The sequence below is a fragment of the Pyxicephalus adspersus genome, chromosome 3 (genome assembly GCF_032062135.1).
Source record: "Pyxicephalus adspersus chromosome 3, UCB_Pads_2.0, whole genome shotgun sequence".
NCBI classification, from domain to species: Eukaryota; Metazoa; Chordata; class Amphibia; order Anura; family Pyxicephalidae; genus Pyxicephalus; species Pyxicephalus adspersus.
Window position 1 is genome coordinate 10421120 of NC_092860.1, and position 27615 is coordinate 10448734.

At 39.8% G+C, this 27615-nt stretch overlaps 1 protein-coding gene across 2 annotated transcripts in view; it reads left to right on the top strand.

Moving 5' to 3' along the window:
• Positions 1-23657: 23657 nt before the first annotated feature.
• Positions 23658-27615, top strand: part of NTN1 (netrin 1) — a 62232-nt gene continuing 58274 nt past the window's right edge. Inside the window, exons 1-2 of one of the 2 annotated variants that reach the window (XM_072403560.1) lie at positions 23658-23918; positions 24298-25367. In XM_072403560.1, coding sequence (XP_072259661.1) covers positions 24350-25367 — 1018 coding nt within the window. In that variant the 5' untranslated portion in view covers positions 23658-23918; positions 24298-24349. The remainder of the gene's footprint in view (positions 23919-24297; positions 25368-27615) is intronic. The other variant, XM_072403558.1, reaches the window with a different exon arrangement.

The following is a 27615-nucleotide window of genomic DNA, read 5'->3' on the forward strand; positions in this document are numbered from 1 at the left end:
CAGTTTGAGAAGTTGTAACTTTTGCCTGCAAGCAATTTTTGAAGAATCTTCCCCTTTTCTGTGTGCTCTAACATTGATTAGATTCTGGATAAATTGGATGTTTTAGTAAATATCAGTACACAAAAGCACACAGTAATTCAAACTAATGACCAAGCCACATGCTTTCTTGAGAATTAATGTGCATTGCATTTAGGAAACTTGTTCAAATGAATGTTATACAACCCAAACATTCAAAAAGGGGACATGCACTAATGCAGTGTGCCACAACACATGGGAGTGCATTACTGTGCATTGTAGTGTGCTTCAGCACACCACAGATTGACCAAGTGTCTATATGTAGCAGTTCAGTTAACTTTGAATGCACTAATAGCTCCAACACACATGCATTTCAGAGCAACACAGAACATGGTAAAGCAACAGCCCATTTAAATGAACAGACTTGGAAGGATGAGTTGTTCATTGCAGTGTGCTGTGGTCCAAAAACAGACTGTAATCCATTGATAATGAGCTGACTGATGCAATGCATGGTATTAATGAACATTTTTAAAATGCACCAGGACACCAAGGCGCAAATGCACCATCAAGAATTAACTTGTAAAACTATTTTCTAATTATATTTACTTTTTTTCTTTTATTTCTTTGTTGTGTTTAATTGTCCTTCTCATATCATTCTGCTGATTTCATTTGAGTCCAGCTTGTCATTTTTAGCCCCCCTGGGGTCACAGTACTCATGGGCTAATTAGTCCTCACACTTCATATGTAAGCCCCACTCAATCTCCCTATTTCCTAACATTGGAGGAAGAAGAAGTAGTAGCTGTGAAGTCACTACAAAAAATACTAGGCAATACTGGGGTCAGGTGGGGAGGTAAATGATGAAGTTCTAAAATTTGAACCCTTTCAGGTTTAAATTGTTCCCCCAGTCAGTTCCTCTGAAATTCGCTGGTGGTGAATTTATAGATATTTTTCTACAGGTCTCCTATTATAACAATGACTAGTTCTGCCTCCTAGTGGCCAATCATCAAAAGTGCACAGCTGTCACAATAGGAAATAAAGGAATTTTATGAGTGAACTGAAGGTAATAAATTTATAAATAGAGCCCCAAGAGTCACACCAAGAAATGGTTGCTCCGAAGTGGTGAGAAATCTCCTTATCTGTTACCAGAACAGGTGTTCCCACTGGACAATTTCTCCTCACCCCCGCTCTTGTGACAACTGTAGTATTTCCTATCACTTTGTGTATCGGTGTCAATGGTCTCCACCTAGACAAATAGAAAGGGTGAATCTCTCCAGCGGGGACACAGACAGCAATAGGGTCTATTTATTCAAAATAAAAAAAGGTTTTTTTTTCAATTTTTTTAAATTAGCAACCTCTCGCCACATCATTAAATTTAAAATTGGGATCTGCCCAGGGGTTGTTATGAAATGCAGCAGATAGCAGTCAGCGTGCTACGGATCTAAGACAACCCCATCCATTAAAATGTCAAATTGAATACAGAACGGGAGCTATAAACCATTCTATGGACCCTGCTACAAAAATACTATGCGTTACCGACTCATCTCCAAAGTTTTGACACCAATTTCAGAGGTGAAGGGAAATCAATTCAGACAATTGTTCCAGTGATAACTGTCTTAAAGTTCCTCTGATACTTCCTGTTGACTTTCCAAGACAGGAAGTAAAGGAAAATCTCCCTGGATACAGACTGTAAAAAAAATGACCAGATAGGGGTTTTTACCCCTTTCTATTCTTTACACAACCACGGCTATACTTGCACTGTATTATTATTTATATATTAGAAATGTATCTAAAATAAAAAGAAAACCAAATTGTCTGAAAATTGGAAAAGATTTGCTGCTGAAAGAACATTTGGCAAATTATGAAAGGGTTTTAGTAAATCTCCCAAAAAAAAAGTAAATTTTGGAAATTGAATTTTTGGCTGTTAAAACTTTTGGAGAGGGTTAATTCTTTCCGATCAAATATAAAAATTCCCAAATTGTTTTTTTTTCCATTTACGTCTAAATATATTTTCTGGTTTTTTTTCTGTTTTTTTTTTGGCATAAACTTAATATGAAGATGTCTTGTGCGTTTTTCATTGTATTTTTGTTTTTTAGTAAATCTCTCCTTATTTTTGCCCACAAAAGCAGCTGTTCCCCTTCTGGACGTGCAATAAGCCCCAGTTCAGGCTCTTTGGTAACCACAGAACCATGAAATCCCCCAAACACCCCTTTACCATCCCAGCCAGAGTGCCACTTCAGGCTGGACGCCCCCCCCCCCAACTCTCCACACCCCTTCCAAAAGCTTGGAAAGCCGTCACAAGAGCTCAATAATGTCACACCCAGACCCGAAGCAGGTGGAGAAGACAAGGGACCGTGTTACACCAAACACGTGGCTGGATATTTTGGACAGCACTTCACCCAGCATCATCAGTCGGCCCGGTGTGAGGAACAACTCCAACAATCCTCATATCCTGGCTCATCCAAGGTAAGACCACGTCCGCTCCATAGGGAGTCATTTCCAAAAGCGGAGAATAATTCACTTGTGTTCACATCTTGAATGACGCAGAGAGAACATTGTAATCCTGAGGGATACAGTTTTTTGACCATCGAAAAACAATTGCAGCCAATATCTGTAGCTGGTTTTGTACGTTTTGATTGATAGTAATAAAGAACAAAAAAGTAGCAATTTTTAAGTTGCAATTTTTTTTAATTCTTCACCCAAAATACTAAATGCCTTGAATTAGTCCCTGGTAATTATTTTGGCATTTCAGAATACCAAGTGGTTGGAATAATGCTCGCCATTCATCCTCCACCGGCTAATCTGCAAGAGAAAGCCATAGAGACACACAAAATGCTATTTGCTGACAATTCAATAGAGCTGTCACTCTCCAAATGAAACAGCCCAGATCGTTTCAAAATGGGCTTGTACCAGCATTTATACAAAATGTAGATTTACTTGCTGGGTAGCAAAAAAAAATCCTTTTTTTTTCCCTTGCAAGTCCTGATTTTTACGTGTCGATAAAGAGAAAAAAAAACTGCAAATGATATATTATTATCTATAGTGGGTGGAGAACAGCTAGAATTTTGTTTGTTCTTAGAATTTACCCCCGTGTCACCGACATGTAAATAAATAATTGGGGAGGCTGTTTAATGCAATTTGTTATAGTGATTCATTGCAGCTTATTTAAGGTAGAATTCCTGTTTGCATTCTGTTCCTTTTTTTCTTTTTCTCGAAGGACATTTTTTTTTTTTTAATAATTTTTAGTAGAAGATGGTAAATGATTTTGAATTTTACATTTTTTTTAAAGGTTAAAGCTTCCGAAAATAATAAATGTGAGTCACTGCAAGGATTTATTAATACAACATACATAGTACTAAGGAATGCATTGGATTGTGAAAGAAAGGCAAATAGTTATTGATTTAGGGAAGGAGAGACAGCAAACATATTACCCCTAGAATTTTGATTTTACAATTTCCTGAAAAAATTTAAATAGGTTGACCTTAAATATCCTTAAAAACAGCCAGCTTCTTGATTCATTTATAAATCTTACAGTATATGAAAGGTCACAATAATCATATTAAATGCAACTAACATAACAAAATGCACTGACAATATCAACTTTAAAAATTATACTAGACTGGAAGGCTTACAATCTACAGAGAAAAAACAAAACCACAAGATTTTTTTTTTGCTATTTTTGCTGTTTCTTTTATTGTTTATGAAACCTCTCAACTTCTTTTTATTTATTTATTTCATTTTTATGGACCTTCATTTTTTTTTTTTTATGCTACCTCCATGTACAATTTTTAACTTTAACTTGCTAAAACCACCCCAATCTTTTTTTTTCCTCTTCTAACTTTATAATATTATAAAATTATGTTGCTGTTTATAGTGGTTTATTTTTATGTGGCTCACAACAGTCCATGTGGCAGAAACAATTGTGTACAATGTCTCCCAAGATCTTGTAGTAAAATATAAAACTTTGCCTTTTCAGAACAGAGGGAACAGCTGCTGCCACTTTGGGGTCTTTTTATAATGCAGTGAATCTGACATTCCCGGAAACATGCCCTTGTGGAGAATCAAACACTGCATTTCAAACACAGATTCTCAATCTGTGAATGGTATATAATAATATATAATATAATGTTTTGTAATTATTCCTAAAGAATAATATGCAATTGTAATGCTATGAAAAAAAGACTGTCTTTTTTTATGTATTGGGAGAATGTGTTTCAATGGGAGTAATGCATTCTCCACCAGGGAATGTTTCAGGGAATGTCAGATTCCCTGCTTTATAAATAGAAATGTATTTGTTGCGAATCTGATTTTTTTTGCTTTTTAAAGGTATTAGCTAGGAAAAAGAAGCGGAAAAGACCAATTCTGTAGATAATAGTCCTAGATTGTACGCTCCTCTGGACAGGGTCCTCTGCTCCTCCTGTGACATTGTTTGTATCTGTCTGTAATTTGCAACCCTATTTAATGTATAACGCTGCATGATATGTTGGTGCTATATAAATCCTTTTCATTATTATTAATAAGAATATTATTATTATTATTATTATTATTAATAATAATAATAATAATAATAATAATAAATAACATTAATCAGTCAGACCTTTTCTGGTCCTGGTAATATTAAACAGGATTTATATAGCATCAACAAATTCTCCAGCGCTGTACATTAAATAGGGGTTGCAAATGCCATACAGATACAAAACAATCCTCCTCTTGGATTGTAAGCTCTTCTGAGCTGGCTTCCTTTCCTCCTGCTGTGTCTTTGTATGTAATGTACAGCACTGCAAAAAATGTTGGCGATATATAAATACAGTTTATTATTAATAATAATATTAATAATAATAATAATTGATACAGGTGGAGGAGAGGATCTGTCTCAAATTTACATTTTATTTAATTTTTTTATTATTATTTATTTTTATATTCACAGTGTCATTATACAATCTGAATTGTGAAATTACACTACAATTAAACTACACTGGTACACATAGAAAATATAAATTTCCACACAATTAGACAAGATTTGACCCAATTGGCAGTAAAGTCTCTGCCTGGATAGCAATTTGATTGAATTAACAGTTGCTGATATGGACAGCCATCTTTTCAGTGTTTTTATTTTTTTTGCAGAAATGGGAAAGATTAAATTGAATCCCGGTGGTCTGTTTGGCACTTTACATTTATTGAATTAAATTTATAAAGCATCAGTTAATTGTTCATAAGCCAATTCAATGGGTTTGATGTCATTTTTTTTTAATCACCATTACAAATAAAATTATTATTCCAATTTCTACAAATAAAATATATTTTGTCCGGTAGCTGTACCATGTTTGCTCTTCATGATGCTGGAGAGAAAATTCTTTATTATATAAGAAACTTTTACTTTTATGTAATTTTTTTTTTGTATTTTATTATACTTTGTAAAAACATGCACAGAGCTTCTTTAGGGCCATCATATAAAAGGAGACGAGGGGTATTTTTGACTATGTTGTGCGGGAATGGGGTTAGTCACCGCCCGGGGGGAGAAGTGAAGTTATCACGCTGCGTTATAGGTAAAGTCGCCTTGGGGTGATGTGCAGTCTAGCCGTGCAGCTCGTCAGACAACCGGTTGCTTCACGTAGAACACTTGACTTTAACCTTTCAAACAGTATTTCACCGGATTCACCTCCACTTCTGTCCGACTGGGGCATATTCACTGGCCGGCCAATTAACACTTTAATGAGCGTCTGGGCCAAGATGGCTCAATCATGATGGAGTGACACATAGAACCTCCCACAACAAAAAAAGTGTAAGTTTTTTTTTTTTCTTTTCCTAACACATACCTGCGTTACTGGATTCCATGTAAATCAGGCTGCATACCTGCCTGCTGGACGCAACATGGTCGCTGCAACCGAGCTGCAGGTTTCAGAGGGGCTTTGGTGAGTTGGAGGATGGGTGGAATTGTCCTAAATTTGCTCCCATTGCTTGTGATTGGCTGATAGAATCTGCGCGTGATTATACGTTTTGTGAATTGCACTCGTAATGTACTAAAAGCTCAATTCAGGAAGCTTTGCAGGATAAGGATCTGTATTGTCAGCCATGTGATCTTCCTTTCCATATCTCATGAAACTAAAGTTACAGGAGTTTTAAAAATGAAGATCTGCTGCGGTTTTCTTTTTTAAGATCTGCAATCGGTGGGTTCTGATTGGCTGTTGTTGGTGATTGCTCTCTATATACTGTGATTTGTTATTTCAAATTACGCATTGTAGTGGTCATCAGTAGATTGGTGTTGTAGATTTGGCAGGTAGGTGAACCAGGTGCGGTGTAGAGATTTTGGTATGGAAATGGGTAGATTTAAGTGACTGTATAATGGAAACAGGGGACAAGCCTTCCCTTCACTTTGTCCTTGGAGGCACCTTTGCTTGGGCCATTGCTACAAATGCTATTTACCTGACTTAAGTATTTTTTGAGGGACTGAAAAAAAGTTTGGAGATCAGTTCAGTATTGCGACTTTACTAACCTTCAAGCTTGTCCAGCTCAGGAATACAGGGACAGCCGGGGACCTAGCATTTTCAGCAATAGTGGCCTTTATTTCTCTCACTGGATATTTCCTTTGAGGATTTCTGGCTGATACAGAGACCTGATTTTTCCAAGTTGTTTTTAAGTAACACCTATAGGGTCCCTTCCCCAGCTGGTGTAAAATCTCCTCTCTCTGCCATTCTACATTTATTCTCCTTCTATCAGCGAGTGAGGAAGTCATTAGTAGGTCATTGGAGGAGCGAAGAGAGCGGCTAGGGGGGTATTTTTTTACCAGGTCAGAAAGGTAAGTGGGACAAGAACTGTGGAGGGATTTGTTGTGTCTTTTTATGTACCTGGAGTTCAGCTTTATTTCTTGGTTTTAATCTCCTCATATCCATCACTTAAATTGTGTTTCCATTAGAAGGCAATAGGGTGTCTCTTAGTAAATTTGGGGTTCAACAATGTCCTGGGACATCCTGCTGAGAAAAAAACTATTCATCAATATATTAGAAACAAATAGCATTTACTTGCACTGACCTAAAGCAACCAATCAGAACGATTTTCTGTGCAGAACTGATCAAATGCTACTCTGTTACTTTGTGGTCTTGCCCTGTCTTATTACTTTGAGCTATTGCCCTATCTTCTGTGTCGGGATCATCATTTTTGCTTCACAAAGCCACATGACCTGTGCCTCAAACTGCTCTCAATGTCAGATGGGTATTTTAAAGTTTATGTAGAATGTTGAGAAATTTGTTCATGTGGTCCAGAACGATGGAGTTATCGTTGGTCGGCTTCTCACCTTGTCATTTTCTGTGAAGTTATAATGTTGCAGTCTGATTACTGAGAGAGAGAAGACTAAGGAAATGTTTCTTCCTGCCTGCAGAAGACTGGTGACATCATCTCAGCCTAGGGCAGCATTACCCAATCAGGGTTCCTTAATAATTTGCTAGGGGTTCCTTGAGCAATTTGCCCCTCTCAGAGCAGTTTAATTGATACCAATGATCTTTTTGGATATCTATAAGGGCGACATTCTTCCCACTGACCACCACACTAATGTACTGTGAGCTGTGGATATAGTAATTATTACAAAGATCTGAAAGTTCTTAAAGTGAGATGTCAGGAAATGATTTATGTAGACTTGTGCGGTTGCTGTAGGGTCCACAAGCCATACCAGTGTCCACAAAAAGAACAGACAAAAAATTCTGCAGCTAAAAGTGTCCAATACCGGCGTATATCAAACAATCAGTATGCAGACGTTTATACTGTAATGGAGACTGACCAATAGGGAAGCTCAGGAGGTTGAAGGCTCAGGGGCCAAGCTCTACATTTAGAGCAGGGATGTCAAACTGTGGCCCGAAACGTTTTTTTTTTTGGCCCCCAAAAGAATTCCTAAAATTAATTACAGCTGGCCCGCCGCTACTACGGATTGCAGCGAGTGATGCCGCTACTACAATTCCCGGCATCGCGTCAATAGGCCCCACATTGGACTGTATTAGCGGCATCACTCGCATCTATGGAACACTCTTTACTGAATTCCAAAATCACTTTGAAAGCGTAGTAAACATACACTAACATGTTTTCTAAATCCTGTTTAATCTTTCTTTAGTTTGCTCACTAACCATAACATTTATGGCTATTTATATATGTTTAAACGCTAAATGCAACAGACACAAACTACAGACATTGGAATATAGCAATATACAGAGTAATTGACTTCACATTTAGAATGCAAATGTTATTAAGGGTTTGCTGAGCGCAGTACAAGCAACTTATCAGTTTGTTGTTCTAGTAAGCTGGAAGAGGATTTTAAAATAAAGAAAAATATTAATTTTTATTATATCCAACTGTTTGCAAATATAATCATTCAGATGTTCCCCTTCTGCTGCTGTCTTGAGATCCTCAGCCTTGTGCACAAACTTTTATTTTAAAAAGCTAAATAATTGAATAAATGTTTTCTTCATGTACTTTTCCTTGCTACTCCAAGGCATGGACTTGAATGGTTGGATTTTCTTAGAAATTGTTATTATTATTGTTAGCCTGTGCAAAAAGATTGCCATTGAAATTTAACTCAGAAGGCTACAAATAGAGAAAGAGGCATAAGATAAAATAATAATAAAATAAAATTTAAAAAAAAAATCTTAGGCCTTCTTTTCTATTATAGGCTTGTTCCAGATTGAATGCGAAGCAAAACGTCTTTGTTTCCATTTGAAAAGGGTTTATATCTAATGAGAAGGAGAAACTTCCTCAATTTTTTTCAATACATTTCAACGTTGCCCTGCGACTTTATCTAAGTTTTTAATTTCGTCCCTCTGTGTGTTTGAGTTTGACACCCCTGATTTAGAGTAAACTTTGAGATATAACTTAATATAACTTCAGGAGCCTCTCTACTGTGCCAAACAGATAACGGGTCAAACTTCCATAACTTTGTTGGTGCCGAACTTCGATAAGATGAAAATGAATATATCTCCAGATCAGGGGTTCTGTAGCATTTTATGATTGCAGACCCCAAGTGGATCAGCCAATATTCCCCCATACCTTTTACACCAAATAATCACTGATCCCATCAGTTTCCTGTATGACCTCACTGGATATCAATGGTTTTACTCAATTTTACAGAACAGAACAGCTGAAAGAAATCATAGGGTTTAGATTGCATTATATTGTCCCAAAAATGCACAAACCAACCACAAAGAGAATTTTTACTGTTTTTCTGCATTTAGAGAATTTTTTGGAGATCTAGGTACTGGCTATACTTTTACGTCATGTGATCCATTTCCCCAATTTGATTTCAGGTTCAATAAGCCTAAATTTTAATTTTTTAATTATGCAAAAATCCAGCCCAATTATTGGTCCCCCTAACCAAAGTGAATACAATTACCCCAATGAAAAGCCCCTCTAAAAAGTCTTCTCAATCCCCAAAGTGTTGTTCACTACATTCTGTAGCAGTAGATTGTATCTTTCCTTATATTGTGTGAAATTACTTACTATATTTGTCTTTTTACAACTGAGCCAATCAAATTGTTTGTTCTTTTTTTTATGCTTATCCAGGCAACCAAATTTAGTTTTTTTTTGTGGGAAGGTTTTATTGAAGTACTAAAATTCATTCAATTAAAAAAATGTTTTGTGGCTCATTGTGCTTTTGTCTTTTCCATAAATACTTTTACAATTCAGCTTGGGCCAGTTAAAGATGGATGGTGACCCCAACAGGGGCAAAAAACAATTTTCCAATGCCATGAATTGTTCTGTTTTAGAACCAAGTGTGTATTTGTTTAACCCCATCTATCCGCTCCTTGTTGTCCACAATTTCCTTCCATGTAAGAATAAGAAAGGTACACGCATGTATACACTTGTATGCTTAGCGGGCCGGCGTGGTGACCGCTCCTATTCAGTATCTTTTCTGTAGGGGAAGTATCAGTTATTAAGAAATAAAGGTTACTTGAGATGTTTAGACTTTGTTTTACCTCCACCTGCTCCCCCCCTCCTCCCCAAGATGGGTCATTTGAGTTCACTCGGATGATGTGAAAGTTACACCCCATCAACAGGGGCGAGAATAAAACAAACCGCCGGTCCCCATATCAACAGAAAGCGACGTCCACCCATCCTGCGCACCCCCATTCATCAGCCATTGTTTCCCGTAGACAAAGTTGTCTGCTTGCTTTTGTCAGGTCGATATGAAAATCATTAAAGGCCCTTTGAGTATAGAAACAGGCATCGGACAAAGGTCAAATCACTTGGTTCTCCATCTAATTCAGGCTGAATATTAATGGATGGAGGAAGAGGAGAGGATTCCGGAATCTGCTCACAAAGGATAAAAAACGGATTAATGGGTTGGCCGGAGGGTAGAGGTTGCCTCCAATCCAAACACAGAAGGTGGAGGTCTCTGTTTTGGCTGAGAAGGAACCTTCATGGCCAGTTCCAGCTACAGAATCATTCTGGTTCGATTTAGCATATTGGTGGCTGCATTTGTGATTGCCAGCTTTGATGTAGCTTAAGAAATCGCATTTCCAGCGGTATTCAAGTAGAGAAGCATTTTAAAAAATTGTGAGCAAGCGGATTGTTTTTTGCAGAGGGGACTGGAAATGTCCCTTCCACAATAAAAAAAAAATCTGATCTGTCTCTTCCCAATTTTTGAAGTCCTTACTTCGGCTCCAGCACTTAATCTTCACCAGGTCCTCTTCCAAGTTCAGGTCTTTGGCCAGGTTGATTGGCCAGAATGATGAAATTCCTGTGCACAATGTCCTTTACCACCAGCTGGGACAGCAATATGTTTATTGTCATTTCCTTTTTCTATCTAAAGTTTTTTCAGAATGAAAATTGATGCCTTATGCACTTTCTGTTGCAGAGTGACAAAGCTGTGTCCCGGTCTTCCAATTTTGCTCCTGTGTTGTCACAGTGACCGCTTGAACACACAAAATGCAGTCATGGTCCACTGCTGGGTCTATTAGGAACCTGGCCTGAGAAATGCCAGTCAATGCCTTGTGCATGTAGATGGGAAGTAGGTGCAAGAATAGTTCCAAATGATACAGGGCATGAAGGCTGCAGATCATCTGCACTACGATATAACAAATAGTAAATGAAAGCAAAGAAAGCTCTCAACCAATCAGATTGTTTCTATTATTTTATTATAAGACAATAGAACCCAGATTAATAAAAGGCTCTCCATGCATCCAGCCACCTTTACCTTTACCAGGAAGGCAAACTCAACCCGCTGGACAACCTTATCCTTCCAGGCTCCACAAGGGTAGTCATATCCATTACTTGGATAAAAGTGTTCACATATAATTGTAATAATGATGGTGAATATCATTAGGAATCGGCCAGGGTCCTTTTATTCTTCCATACACAGCTGAGCTGTATATGGATGAAAAGGACAAAGCTTTATGTTGACATTTTGTATCTGATTTTGCTTTAGTTTCCTCTATACAGAAAAGTGATAAAAAGAGGATCTGTCACGATTAAATGTATATAAGAATGGAAATAATTGTATTGTTGTGCATGGTTACTATTGGGATATTTACATTTTACCTCTGTTTAAATGTATTTGTGTCCACTGAAACTGAGAGACCCCAGGGAGTATCATGTTTGTTTCTCTCCTTTTGGTAGCACATATCATCTCCATTGTCCTGAGTGTGCCTAACAGAGCACTAAGGTTAAATGGAGGACTTGGTACTGTTATGCATATGTAAGTGCTTGAGCAGCTTGCATGTATCTTCCAGGTATGGGTTCCATTGAACTGGACCTTTACATATTCCAGACATTTCACAATATATAAGGGACAGTACCATTTACCAGAAAAATGTCACTTTCTATCATTAAAATGCCATCTTTGAGCTCCAGACCGGTGATTTTGCTGATATCATCAGTCTGCTGCAGGCAGGAGGAAGCATTTCTTCAGTCCCTTCTCCAGTCTTCTTTATAAATCAGTAATCGGATTGCAACATTGTAACTTGCCGAACAATGATGGTTCCTTCCTAATTACTGCACTGCACAGACATCAAGTTTGACATGACTGGGTTATCTCTTAGCATCTCAGAAAAGTAAAGGTGACCGTGGATGTAGTTGTAAAAAAGATGGCTCTGTCCTTCCAGAGATTAAAGCAGTTGCTGGTCTAGAGTGATCACACTGCAAAAGAAGTTCTCACCATTCTATCATGTAAAGGATATCAGGCAAAGTGCTATGGGATAAAAAAAGGGACCTAGATGATCATACACATTGGTAGTTTTTTTTTTTTGTCATCTAGTTGTGTTGTCCCTAATTATATTATTATTAATAATAATAATAATAATAAACAGTATTTATATAGCGCCAACATAATCCGCAGCGCTGTACATTCATAAGGGGTTGCAAATGACAGACAGTAAGGAGGAGGAGAGGACCCTGCCTAGAAGAGTTTACAATCTAAGAGTCCCTACGTGCAAATGCTGGGATTGTTCTTGTTACAATTTTTTGGCATCTCCAATTCTTCATCTCCCCATAAGCCCCCTAGGTGTAATTCTCTGCTCTGCCCAGTAGATGTCGCCCATGCAAGGCCATTTCTCTGTCCCCCACCTCCCAGCCGCTGCGTATCTGGTGTCAGTAAAGTGGCAGCTGATTGCTGTGCAGCCCCAGCGCATGCCAAGATATTAATCAGTGTTTAGATGTAAATCCTTTATCACATTATCCCCAGTGATACAAAATACATTTGTCAGGGGCCGGCCTGTGTGTGCAGGCCGACAAAAGACAAGCCTGTAATGGCAGCCCGCTTGCGCTGCTCCCTCAGGGACACGGCCCTATTAAAAGGCGTTCAGATTTTACCGTACGCGGGGCCGCTTCATGCTTCACGTCCCAGAAAGGAAATTTGAGTTTTGCTTTAACCAAAGGGACGCGTGTTTATTTAATGACATTGGAAGTGACAGGATATCCTTTTTTTTTTATAATTTTTTTTTTCTATCTAGAGATCGAAACCCAGCTGCTAAATCTCATCAAAACTTCATCATGTTCACGTCATTTCAAAAATGGCTTTCAGACTCCCTAAATCTGCAGCTTTCATGAAAATAATCCCTGGTGATCCTGCCATGAAAATCCTGGATTTGAAGTTTCCTGGTATGGGGTGACAACCCTTTGTCCTTGTCTCCCCACCGCGCGTCTGTGTTGTCACCTTGTCACATGCTTTCTTTATCTTCATTATCTGCTGTTGGTGCCATTTCTTGACCGTTCTTTTGCACATGCAATCCGCTTTCTTCTAATATCTGTGCCCAGGGATAAATATAACCTTACACTTACCCCTTTACACCAGCCAATTACACTTCAATGCCCTGGCAAAAGGGGCAGAGTTTGCCCTGAAGTGCAGTAAACTTTAATATAAAACCACCTCTACATTTTTGTATTCAAACTTCCAATCTCAGATCTGAGCAATATAAACCAGGCAGGTAATTTAACCCTTCCACACCCCATTGGAAAATAAAGATGGCTGCCCCCGGTGCGGTAAAGGTGTCCTTTCAGTTGAGCGTGTTTGCTGAGAAATGACCAAAGATAAAGCCGGCTAATCCCAGCACTAATTATATGGGGCGTGTTCCCTTTAAAGAGAAGGAAAGGGTAACTATGTAAATGAGACCAATTAAAGCGGTGAAATCTGCTAAGCCGTCCAAAGGTATTTCAGTCAATGGCGTTTCGCCTCCTTCCTCCTCTGCTCGGAGCCCGGGGCCCTTTCTGTGAGATCTTTATTACAAGAGGGACTAATTAGGAAAAGAAAGTGTAAAATACAGATTAGAAGCCCCCCAGTGAAGCATTTGTTTCAGTAACAGGACTCGGTGTAAAAAAAAAAGGGGGGTAGGCGGGCCGCGCAGAGAGAGCCCCCAGACCCCCGGCCCCAAACGCCCGTCCCTCCTCTGCCTCTCAGCGGTGGAGTAATAAGCAGAACCGATGACTGCCCACTCTTCATGTCGCCGATTCAGAGCGAAGGCAATTAATTAAAATTGTAGTGCTGCTTGATGTCGGCGGAGACAAAGAGAGGGGCCGTGAAAACTACCCCATGCCGGGTAACCCTTTCTCCGCCGCCCCTCTCCCAGCTCAAAGCGCGCACGTACGCGAGGGCCCCGAATGTATAGCTGCCATTTGAATATATTTAGACGCCTTTTGTGCGCGCTCCGCGGGAATCTGCGCCCGACACTTGTGACTAATTTCTGCAACAACAAACTTGTGAGAAAGCGAAAGATTCCAGGGATTAGCGGAGGGAGGAAGGGCTGCTCACGGGATTTGTTCATTTAAAGGGTACGCCATCGGAAATCAGCTGACAGGAATCGGGCTCGCTCTGCGCTTCATGGTCTGCATTTTTTGTTTTTAAAGGGTTAGTCCACTCTGATGTCATAATTTTACTTTTGATGGGGAGGGGCTCTTTGCTGGAAGCAAACTTTGCAATTTGATTGTGCAATCTTTTATAGGTCACTAATGTGTCACAAGCACCCGCCAGATTGGATGCATTGGATAATTTGTCCTCGTATGCTTCAATCAGATTGTATAACCAACTCAAACACTCAATTTTCAGAATGATTATTGCTCACTGGGCACCCAATTTTACCACTTGGCATCTTGTGGTGTTCCCAGGTGCTGTTTAGCAATAGTCGAATCTATGGTTGGGTTTGTCTTGCACAGGAAATAGAGAAGTAAAGGAAGCAGAAACACTTACTTCACAAAATTTTCTAAAATGCTATTCAAACACCAATGAAATGAGAAAAGTGTTTCCAATCAAGCCTATTGAATCAGTTTTTAGGTGCATCAACGAAGCATCTTGGAACAGAAACAAAAACGTCATTGCAACACCTTAAAAAAAAAAGCCTCTTCAGCTCTTCTGCAAGAGGGCTTTGTGGTTATTGATTGTTATTTGTATTGAAGCACCATGCAACCATGCTGGTAAACCAGGCCTTGGATGAATCTGGAGCCACATTGGCTCATTAGACATAAATCTGCACCAATGTTCCCGGCTCCGCCCTCCTGTCACAACCATTATACACAACGCTAAAGTTAAAAACGTGTTTTATGTCAGCAATAATGCAGCAAGGACTGAAAAATTTGCATGAACTGACTCTCTGGCTATGTTCAGGTGTTTTCATATAGTAATACTATTACAGTTCACCACTGCAAACCGGTAGACAACCTCCCCAAAGCCCTGGTTATCATTAACAGTAACGGGATTACAGTGGAATTCCACTGTTGCTGGTGTTTGAAGGTTGTGCAGTTGTGTTGCAATTTTTCAGAAGCCTAATGCGGCATTTCAGATTGGTTTGAGGCTCATCTGCTTTCATAGATTTGAATTTGAATACATGCGGGTTCTAACTGCATTAGCAGCTGCAACGTGTTGTGGCAGCAGATGACCCATGCGGCTAGAGAACTGCAACCACTTACCAGAGCATTCAGCATATGTTCATTAATGCATAAAGATTCCTTCTGCTTGCTACTAGTGATTGAAATTGAACGCCCCAGAGCAGCGCATTAGAACGTGCATTTTCTCTGTTCCTTTTTGACTGTTTAGTCTCACAAGTCATTGTGAAGTCATTGCCTTTCACTTAGCAGCAGACATGGGCTCCGTCAATTGGTTGTTGAGCTGCCAATCAGCTTCATCACATCACATAGCTGGCTGACAACAATGTTGCTAATTGCAAGGAAGTCCGTTAGAGTTGTCAGCCTGCAAAAGGAAGAGATATTACTAGCAGATTCTCCACATCTTTGCAACACATTTGCAAAGATGTGGAGAGATATTACTAGCAGATTCTCCACAACTTTGCAACACATTCACAAGCATTCACTGCATACAGTGAGATATGATGACAAAACACAGTAAAAAATTAAATTGAATGTTTACTTAAGGGTTAATCTGCAGGCCTAATGTCCCCTCCCACGCGCATATACAAACATAATGCAAACCACAAGCAAGAAAAGGTCTTCCAGCTCATAAAAGAATTTTACAGACACATTTTCACAGCTCAGATTGAACAAATTGAACGTTCAGTGTGAATGGGACATCCAGCAGAGGGGAGGGGGGCTAAAAGGGAGATGCGCTTGCACAGGGAACCCCGCTGCTTCACCAAAGCACAATAATCAGACACTAATTCGATTTGCAACAGCTCCATTTTTTTCCACCCCTCGCCGCCGAGGCTTTTAATGGGCACAGGAAAATAAAAGGCGTCGCATTTGCATAGGTCCTCATTTCCAAATCGACTCGGCCTGATCCGGTGACTGTTTGTTCTGGTCCCCTTTAGGAAACAGAAGACCCCGATTATAGTCGGCACTCTTGACTGACACACTGTATGGGCCTGCTGAAAAGAGAGTATGGAAATAAAGATGGCCTGCTAATGAGGGGGCTATCGGCTCTTCCCCGCCATGGAAAGGGGGGAGAAAAAAAAACTAAGCAAGCAAGCAAGTGTTTGGGTGTTACAAGCCGCATACATTTTTGTTCCTTTTTTTTGTTTTTTTTTGCCCCAGGCACTGTTTTTTCGGCCTGCATGCGCTCAGGAGGATTTCAAAGCCATCCCAGATCCGCTGATAAGACAGAAGTTTGTAAAGGTGTTTTGAAAAGTCTCCGATCAATCTTCTCCCGGATAGGGGAGAGCACAAAGAGAGTGACGGGGCAACAAAGCAGCCCAGTGAGGGAAAAAGAAAAGCTTTAATCCTGCAACACTTTCAGTTTACGGCTCAATTCAGTCGCATTAACCCCTCCTTTGCCAACGAGCCAAACTGTGCACCTAGGCAGCAACTTTTACAAACAAATGTGAAGACAGATTGCCATGTCATAAACTAATTTTTAAATGACTTACAATCTAATCCCCCCCTCATAATATCTCATTATATATAAGCCAATATTTGGGGGAGCCCAGTTATCCTTATTGCATGTTTTTGGGATGCAGGAGGAAACCAGAGTACCCAAAGGACAATACCTGAGCAATTTGCATCAGCACGGCCACTTGCAGTCTCCACCAAGAAGGTTTGACAAAGCATAAGCACACCTTGGGGATTGCTGTCACTTTAAAAATACCTAACCAAGGACTGCATGGCAGGATCATCAGGAATTATTTAAATAAAAAGCTGTAGATTTGTAGACAGGTCCTTTAAATTAATGGCTGTGTTGATCCCTTGAAATTACAATATACAGCAATTGTATCCAACACACCAGGAATATATTCAAACTATTATTTTTATTATTTCTATTTTAATAATAATAAACACATTTTATATAGCGCCAACATATTACACAGCGCTGTACATTAAATAGGGGTTGGCAATGACCGACACAGTTACAGACAGACATAGACAGTGACACAGGAGGAGGAGAGGACCCTGCCCCAAAGAGCTTACAATCTAGGAGGTGGAGGACTAAAAAACAAAATCTGTTTTCATTGTCCTTATATTTGTAGTGTCATTAGAATGGGATACAGGCTAGAATCGTCTTTTGGGGCGAAGTGGATGTTTCAGGTTTTGAGTTTTGAAAGCTATCAGGAAGATTTATGGCATCTAAAAGTTGCTGCGCCTTGAGGAAAGTGTGTGAGAAGTCTAAAATCCCCCCCCCCCCCCCTAAAAAAAATGCTGCTGACGTTGATTCAGGCCAGGCAAGCAACAGCGTATATATGTAATTGTAATTTCTAGTGATTGCTAACAAACAATTGTAAATCGAATTATGTTTATTGGCTGCTTTATTCTGCATATTCATGTACAAGTTTGATACATTTAGTTTCTTATGATATCAAACACAATACAATATGGATCTTTTTAGGTGACATTTGCTTAGCTCAGGGTGCATTGATTGTATAAGGAATAAATATTGTGGTTCTTTAGGTAATGCAAACCAATAGTGATACACAGGGGTCATTTCTTTTATCGAAGAGTAGATTATAAAAGTGTCAATCCGTATCGAGTGTATTTGATTTCATACAAAAAAAAGCCAACACATTTCGGGGATAAAGTCCTCCTTCATTAGGGCTGTAAATGGCTTAACGAGAAGTCAGAAGAATGGATTCTGGATCATGCTAAGTTAGTGTTGGACAATTGATGTCATATAAAAGTCTTAAGCTAACCCTTGAAACACAAAGGATTTGTGTTAAATTGAATTAAAATGCTTTTCCAGCCCCTACATAAATGTTGCTGCTCCCATGGTCTGCTCATTTCTATTCTCATGCTGCTCCTGGGAGCACCAGGGTGGATTCCCATTGAATAAATCTGCCAACCTAACTCCAATAATACCCTCCTACTTGGAGACAATACGCTTCATACCCAGCCCTTCTTTGCGTACTCCAAGTTGTTTGCAGTAGAATGCAATACACCCAGAGGCTGTGCAATACACCCAGCGCCCCCTAGTGGAAACACATATAATTTCCAATTGGCCATATGTTTTCAAGCTCATCAAGGGGCACCATCTTCCTTCTGGATTAGCATGAGCTACTAAATTGTAGATTTAGTAATATAAGTATATAATATAAGCTAATGTCTCCAGCTACCAGACATGACAGGTTAGCTTGAAAGCCCAGACATAGTTGCAGCAAAATGTGAGCATAGAAGGAGAGTCGGTGGGTTCCGTAGCTCTTGTATCATGTCAGTATGTAACATATAGTATATGTAACATGTCAGTAGAGGCCAGAATTATGCCAGGAATTTGCATCTCCCTTTTCTCCAGGTAGAGAAGCCAAAAGAACAAATAGCTGAGAGCGTCTGAGCCTCTCCCAGGAACATCCAACGGCCTCTTATCGAACAAACAGACGACCCAAGGCCGACATACACTGGGGGATCAGATGGTTAAAATGTGACGGTTTTTAGCTCTTGTGTTACTGCTCAGGACTTGCACAAGGACAATAAAATGTGGAATTTTGCTGCTACTGACGATGCTTTCCATTGTTCCGATAATCCCAAAATAATTTTTTGAGTGTTGTATTTGAAGCAAAATGTTTTCTCTGATCTTTTTGTTAGCTTGGGATAAGGTGAAGAAAGCTTAGATTTTCGGTCATGTACCTGACCCAGTGACACCATGTCACACCTTGACACTTCCTATGTTTGTGAAGACGTAGCTGGGAGTTGCCGGATCTGGATGGAGTCTGATTACAGATCTCCCTGCTGATATTCTCAAATCCTTTAACCACTTTGAGTCCACAAAATCATCCATTCTGGAGACCCTGATGAAGGTCCCGAAGCGTGTTGGTTGGTCTCTTATAACGGAATTAGCACTATTGATCAATCATAGTGTGGCACTGCCAACCACAGTGAGCTTCTCTTCCCTTGTGGCTCTTCTTATCAGCTTGGCCCTGAATTTATATGTGACACCCACACATAGTGAGCATAGTCTACCAGCTTGGCGGTTCAAATGTCCATCCAGACAAAGCTGCAATGCCATCCTTGTGGTGGTGATCTGAGAACACTAGCTTGCAATGCTGCAAAGTCATTTCCCAAACACACCCACTACATGCTGCTGTAGCTTACATACCGTAACCCTGACATACCGTAACCCTGAGATTCCTAACGGCCACCAATCAGATGCAAAACTTCCGGCACCTTATACCATTGTTCTTCTACCACTACCATGAATGTAGGGGCAAAGGGGGACCATATTTTTATGATATTGTACTGTCATGACAACATGATGTGTTTGTTGCTTTAGAGACTGGGTCTCTGTAATTCTCTGTGCAATAAAGGAAGAACATAGCTGGTCGGAATGGCCTGCAGGGGGCTGTTCAGAAGCCCTCAACCCTAATTCATGCAGTGGGTGGAGCCTTGGAAGGAGTTATGCAAATTGTTGAAGCTGTGATAGATAAATGTCAATCTTGAGAAGTGGGTGTTCCTGGGTAGATTGAATATTTATGGATGTCGTTCTGGGTAACACCCACATGTGATGATGAGCCTATGTGAAAGAGTTAAGAATCCAATGAATGTAGAAGAAGGACAGGGACAGTCAGACTTGGTAAGGAGGAGCTAGATAACCCGGAACATCCTCTAGCTAGGAAATGTGACGGAGGTCTTTTTGGATTGCCACAGCATCTATTGTACACTGTTGGGAAAATCACTGTTGGGTCAGTGGTAATTTCATATATAACAACTGAGCTTTCAAAAAGATAAAGAAAAACATGTGGAAAAGAGCCGGGAGCGCCATCTGCTGTTTGAAAAGGCTAATACAAATAATTTGTATGCAATATTTCTTTTTTGGCTTCCAAGTATAAAACACTACTATGATAAAACTATATATCATTTTTAGCTATTCATATTTCAAGGTTTGATGGGTATTATTTCTTCTTTCTCATGGTGTAACTCATTGGTGAGTTCCTGGCTCTGTACACCTGCAGTGCCCATTATGAAGGGATCCCACCATCCCTTTGCTGAGTTCTTGGCTCTGTGCATGTGCCGTCGCATCAGATTTTTAATTTGACTAAAAAGATTATATTATGTTGAATTTAGAGGGGGTTTGGAATCACCCTAAGGTAGGTGCACATCTAAAATTCCAGGGCATGTGGGAACAGAACCAAGAAGGTAAATCACACCAATGGAGCCTCCAAATTTTTATTAAAAAGTAACATACACCACCCTGATTCATTATCCAATTTAGATTGGCAGTGCTGTAGTCTGGGGTCATGGAAAACAAGAGATGCTACCAGAAGGGGCAGTACAAACAACCATTGTGATGAGAGCAAATAAATGAACTATTAATCCCACCATAGACATTACATAGCTAAACTTATACCATAAAGGTTCTGAATTCAGTCCTTAGTGATTTCATCGATCCTTGCTGATGAAACTAGTAGCTTGCACCATGGTCATTGTCACATGAAGGCTCCATCCTGCAGGTGGCACTGTGACCCTCTCTGTGTATTCCCTGTTCACAGAACTAAAGGTAACATTAAAAAGTACAAAGTTTGACAATTTTAAAAGTTTTTTTAGCTTGTAATAATAAAATATATGGGCAGGATTTATATTACAAAACTGTAAAAAGGAAATGCCTAAATGTCTTTAAAAAGGTGGACAAATTATACTTGGGGTTTATGTGTACTTTAAATGTTCCCGGCCAAGATTCATAAAACTTTCACCTAAACCTAACACATTTTCCTATTGGATTTATTTGAAAAAAAACTTCTGAGTGAAAGTTGTGCATATTTTGGATGAAAAAAGAAAAAACAGAACCGACACAGATGTAATTTTGCTCTGGGATTTGATGACCTCTGGGCATGAAAGAGTTATAGTCTGAAGTCTGTTTTCTCATGACCACACTGCCCCCTATCTGTCAACATTGGCATAAGTCCCTTATCACTTACACTTGTTGGCCTGGTAGCTGAATGGAATGTGTCCATGTTTGCCAGTTTCTCCAACTTTTTATTATCTTCTTTTCCCAACATTTTATATCCTCTCCCTACTGTCCGATCTCTGCAAATTCCATTATTCCAGTACCAAAGACCCTGGTCACCTGTGCAGAGATCCATAATTGCTTTAGAGACAGCGCACTGACCGGGGTATTCTAGTATTTCATCTCAATTTATTTTTACCAAATTTTGAATTATCAGCCAAAGGACAAGGAGAGGAAAGTTAAATTTTTTATAAATAATTTTCTGATTACCGCACACTAAGGTGGAAAAATTGGTCAATAAGATGGTGGCATGGCCATGATGTGAATAAACTTCTACATTGCCCATAAGCAGATTTATTGTCTCACACATACGTGTATATATAAATAAAATGTTATTATCAATTGGCGATGATATATGAGTGAAGATTTTACCTAGACAGCTCCTCCAATAATAGAATCTTCATCTGGATCTTGTCGCACTCATAAATGTCCAAAGCAACCAATCCCAAGCATGGTCATCGCATGTTTGTCTTGCGACATGCAAAGCATCGCTGTCATGGAGTTTGCTTACCCCCTTTCCTCATTCTTCATGTTAGTTTGGGCTTAAAGCCCCCCCCCATAATAAAAACAGAAACAAATGACAAATGTTGATCAGATTCCATTGTGTGAGGTCAAAGCTTTATTAGACATATCACCCAAAATGTGCCCAGAAAACCCTAAAATTACCTCTGCTGTATTTTAGACATTCGGTTTGGCAAAACTGAATTCTCAAGGGGCATCCAGGTAAAACGGATAGCCTGTTGAATATAGGGAGTGAAAGTTTACTAATTAATCACTGAGCCAGCTGCCCATCAAGTCTTTGATGAATGGACCTCACATTGCATTATGTGTCATTGGATTGGGGAAGATTGTAAACTCTTTTGGGCTGGGGGAGGGGGGGTTGATCTGATGAATTTGGTTCGTCTGAAGTGCACGTTTTTTTTATTTTTTTTTGGGGGGGGGGGGGTTTGTGCTATTGATCAGGAACCACAGCAGGTATCACTATGAAAGTAATCAGATACATCAGATTTATACTTTTTTACTTATTCTGCTTTGCTTTTGTATTTCTTGTTTTCCCTCATTTAAACATAAACTTTCAGTGATCTGAAATCTGCTTGAAAAATTCTCTAAGCAGCGCAAAGACACCTGGCTTGTAGTGACAAGATTGTAGCTTTCAAAAACCAATAGGAAGTAGAACAGATTTCACTCTGATATGCCCAATAATCACCAATAATGTAATGTAACAATGTATATGGAAGCAGGAGAAAGGAGCCAAAAAAAAAAAAAAAAACACCTCTTAGACTGTAAATCCTTTTGTTTGGGGTCATCTCCTCCTCTTGTGTCATTGTTTGTATCAGTCTGTCCTTTCTAACCCCTATTTAATGTACAGTGCAGCAGAATATGTTGGTGCTATATAAATACATTATTTTTAATTTACTTTTTTAAATATTTTTATTGGCAAAGTCAGAAATACAGTACACAGTACAGAACACATCAGTACAGTTACATCAATGTATAAAATTTCAAGAATATCAAAAGAACATTATTTTTCATAATATTAAACAGTATTCATAATAGATCTACTTTTATAATAGTAATAAATGCATCAAATGGGAATTACGTGTATTTCCAGGGCACTCATGTTGCATGATGTGTTTCCTTGGCTATTCTAACCCACAAGGTTAGCAACACATTTATTGTTGTGCAAAAATTGCAATAACACTTTAAACACCAAATGCATTTCCAGGGCTTTTGCAAGAATATGTAAAATTAGTAGAGACAAGACTCCTTATCTGTATCTCATGCAACAAGCCACAAGTGCAAGCTAAGCCATAGCTTCAGTGTCTCTGTCCTTGCAATATCTGCAGTGAGATGAAGCAGCATAGTGAGAGAAAAGCTGGTGGGACCTGCACTGCCTCCTTATATCAGGTTGTAGTTTTAGTTTGGCTTTCCATATATTCAGCCCTCTCCTTGTATACCCTCCCTGCTCTTTCTGCATCCACAAGCATGCATCTTTAGCCTGCACATCTGTCCTTGTATCTGTGGTGCTCACCTTATCTGCAAGCATGTCTGTCCCCCTTGTGTCTCACACTTTTCTCTGAGTTAGTGCAAGCTCCTTTGCTCTATTCCTTCCCCCCTCTTCTTTTCTTTTTATTTTTTCTCCCACCTCCCTACCCCTCCTTCTCCTGCATGTGCAAAGCTTCTCCTGCCCAGTGTGGTTTTCCAACCAGTGGGTGTCGTTGTAATTCCCCCTAATGCAGTGTCACTCCTTGAGATGACCTGAAGCCAAACACACTGCGAGCTTCATTCACTTTCTATAGTCAGACAAGGGAAGACAGTCCAGCAATCTTGGTCATCACAAGGGATGGAGCGATTCATTCTCCAAATTGTCTCCCTGAGCACTTTTCACATCAGCTTCCCCCAGCACTGCTGCCACTGATTTGCCAACAAACTTTTACTCAACTTTTTTCCCCATACAATTCCACATTCTCCTTTTTTTACCCTGCAATTCTTTAATTCACTTTTAAGGTAGAGCATTTTGATTTTTTTTTCTTTAATTACTTTAAACCACAGAAATGCTTTCTTCTAGGTGAGAATTTTCTCTCCAGCAAAATCTGCTTCTTTTATGAAATCTCTCAGCGAAGCCTTGACATATTTCCATTTGTTTGATTTTTTGTTCTATTTTGGGAAAATACCTTTATGTTGTCATTTATGCCTATACCGCTCTCGCTTCTGCAGATCAAAAAACAGCATGCAGGAAGCTTTTGAAATTTTAGTAATTTTTTTTTCTGTCTCTTTTGGAACCTTTCTGCAAAAAGTGATGTCATCTCTGTTTGATTTTGGTTGCTAGTCTGTTTTTAGCTATTTTTAACATCTGTTTTAGTAACTCCTAGGTGATTTAAATATTTTATATAATTTTTTTTTTCTCCCCTGATTTTTATTTTCTTTTCTGTCCTTGGTTTTGCTAGGAGCTGCCAGAGGGGAGATCTGTGGTCGAGGCAGGGTTAAGCTGGATCCAGGATGATGCGGAGAGGGCATTTTGCGATGTTGATGCTGGTTTCCTTGTGCTGTACCGCTCAAGAAAGTCGAGGAGGCTACGGGATGAATATGTTCTCCATCCAGACATCGCAGCCGGACCCTTGCTATGATGAGAACGGCAACCCCAGGAGGTGTATCCCGGACTTTGTTAATTCTGCTTTTGGGAAGGAAGTTAAGGTGTCCAGTAGCTGCGGCAAGAACCCATCCAGATACTGCGTGGTCACAGAGAAAGGTGAGGAGAGATTTCGGAACTGTCACATTTGCAACGCTTCTGACCCCAAAAAAGCTCACCCACCGTCCTTTTTAACTGACCTCAACAATCCGCACAACTTGACCTGCTGGCAGTCGGAGAACTATATCCAGTATCCTCAAAATGTCACCCTCACGCTTTCCCTAGGGAAGAAATTTGAGGTGACCTATGTGAGCTTGCAGTTCTGCTCTCCCCGTCCAGAATCCATGGCAATCTTCAAGTCAATGGACTATGGAAAATCCTGGGTGCCATTTCAGTTCTACTCTACTCAATGCAGAAAGATGTACAACAAACCGAACAAGGCGGTAATCACCAAACAGAACGAGCAAGAGGCGATCTGTACGGACTCACACACCGACATGCACCCTCTGTCCGGTGGCTTGATTGCCTTCAGCACCTTGGACGGCCGACCGTCCGCTCATGACTTCGACAACTCCCCGGTGCTCCAAGACTGGGTGACCGCCACGGACATCAAGGTGGTTTTTAGCCGCCTCCACACCTTTGGCGATGAGAATGAAGACGACTCGGAGCTGGCCAGGGACTCCTATTTTTACGCCGTCTCCGACCTGCAGGTTGGGGGCCGGTGCAAGTGCAACGGGCACGCGTCAAGGTGCGTCAAGGACAGGGACGACAACCTGGTGTGCGACTGTAAGCACAACACGGCTGGCCCTGAGTGCGACCGCTGTAAACCGTTCCACTATGACAGACCTTGGCAGAGGGCAACTGCAAGGGAAGCCAACGAATGTGTGGGTGAGTACAAGTCTTTTATAAATCTCATGGTGAAATATATAGATATGTAAGATTTAGAAGTGAGAAATTATGCCAAGGGGAGCCCAATCTGTGCATCCCTCTCCTATTTAAATTTTTAATTTATCGCTTTTCTCTCTCTCTGTTTCTTTCTCTGATCTCTTTTGCTTTTCATCATTTTTTTCTACTCAATCTCCCTATTTTTGTTCTCCTCTTTCCCATTTTTCTATCCTTTGCTCTTTATTTATCTCTCCATCTTTCTATCTGTCTCCTGTGGCAGTACTCAGTGTGACAGTAACCAACAAGTGACGGTCTCTGGTGACCTCTTGGCCGGAATCACAGAGGTTTAGTGAGAAGGAGCTGGGAGTGATTCAGAGGAGACAAATTGCAGCATAACAGTTATAATAGGCTCATTTAAAGAGTCAGACCACCCAAAACTGATATTTTTACTCTTAGAAGATGTTGGCAAGTCAGCTCACATGCCAGCTTATTACAGCTAACTGGGATTTCAGCACTGAGATCTCTGGAGCTTCTGACCTGGCAGAGGCATTATAAAGGCTGCAATTTTACAGCAGCAGAGTGCTGCAGCTGCCGGTGGGCATTGTGCAGAGGATATTTTTTCTTGGTTTATAATTGGTTTTACATTGTAGGGATTACAACAAGAAGAGTGGGATTTTGTGGAAGAGTATGAATTTATTGCAGGGGAATCGCACAGATATTTTAGCACTCCAGCGAACATTTTGGCAACCTCTTACAATGGGCACAGCAGATGAAGATGGGGACCACTTATAATGTGTACCACAGGGGCATGGACCCATGTAGGGATAGTGGGAGCCTCCTAAAAATGGGCACAACAGGTGTACAAACCTAGGAACTCAGTACAGAGATCGCTGAAGACCCTCAAAATGGGCAAAGCAGTTCTAAACACCTGGAGACTCAGCATGGAAATGGTAGGAATCCCTTATAATGGGCTCAGCAGGTGTACAGACCTGGGCATTCAGTACAGGGAACCCTAGACACATAGACATAGAAAACATTCTCAAAAAATTAGGTGATTTCTTGCTTGAATTGAATTTTTATTCTCTTACATCTACCAAAAATTAACATATCATTTTTGGGTGGGCTATTTATCCATTTTATACTGTTATGATTTTGGGTCGCTGTTGGACTGCATATGTTATACCAGACTGAGGGAAGATGCGCCAAAAAGAGAAAGTCCACAAAAATCGGTCATTGTTCAGTGATTTGTTATCATTGTGTTTGATAATGGATGCACCAAATGCAGTAGCGATAGCAATGCATTGGTATCACCCCTCATTCCTCTGATTCCTGTAAATATATATAGAGATTGCTCATATTTCTGATGTGTGGGGGACTTAAAGTACATTTGCATCAGTTGGAGTCTATTCTAAATTTTAAAACTACAAGATCATACGATCACCTTGTAATGTGTGCGAACAGTTTGCAGGTGACAACCGTAATCTGAGCGTCACTTGTTCTAAATTGTGCAATGTTTTCCTGGGCTCTCCGTGGTGATTTTTTTAATGCCAACTATAGAATGCAGCATATGAAGGCGATCAATCAATAATCAATGATCGTTACTAAATGCTGCAATCCATTGGTGACTATGCGCCAATCACTGGCCATTTGTATCGGGGACGATCGCAGACGATAGGCGCTATAGAAAAAAATTACCCCTGTGAACTCTCAGCCGTATCGCCCTGAACAACCAGAGGTTCTCCTAATTATATTATTAAAAAGTTTGCCAATACCAACAAAAAAAAAGCAATGACCAAAAGCTGCTAAAAATCAATTTTTGATTATAAGCCGTTACTCTACTAAGTTACTAATTATAGATGACGATTGGCTTTCCAAGAGGTCAGTGATCGTGCGCTGTTATGCTTTTGTGTTTCCTACAACTTTTCATATTTTTTATCAGGGAAACAATTTGTATCAGAGATTTGTTCATGGTAATATATAAAACATTTAATACAAGAAGCACAATCATTCAGCAAGCTGCACACTGACTTTGCATTTTAGTCGCTGTTAGAAGTCGCATTTGTAATCAGTCACAGAAAATATTTAAATCTTTGTGTAGGCCGGGGGGGAAATGTAAAAAAGTTTTGTGTGTCTGGCATAGCCGCGATTAGCCGCATAATGGAGAAGTAACGTTTGCGTTTGCCGTGTAAATAGTTACATTTAAACAAAAAAAATGTGAAATTAAAGTCAATCGCCGCCAGACCCTTTTTTC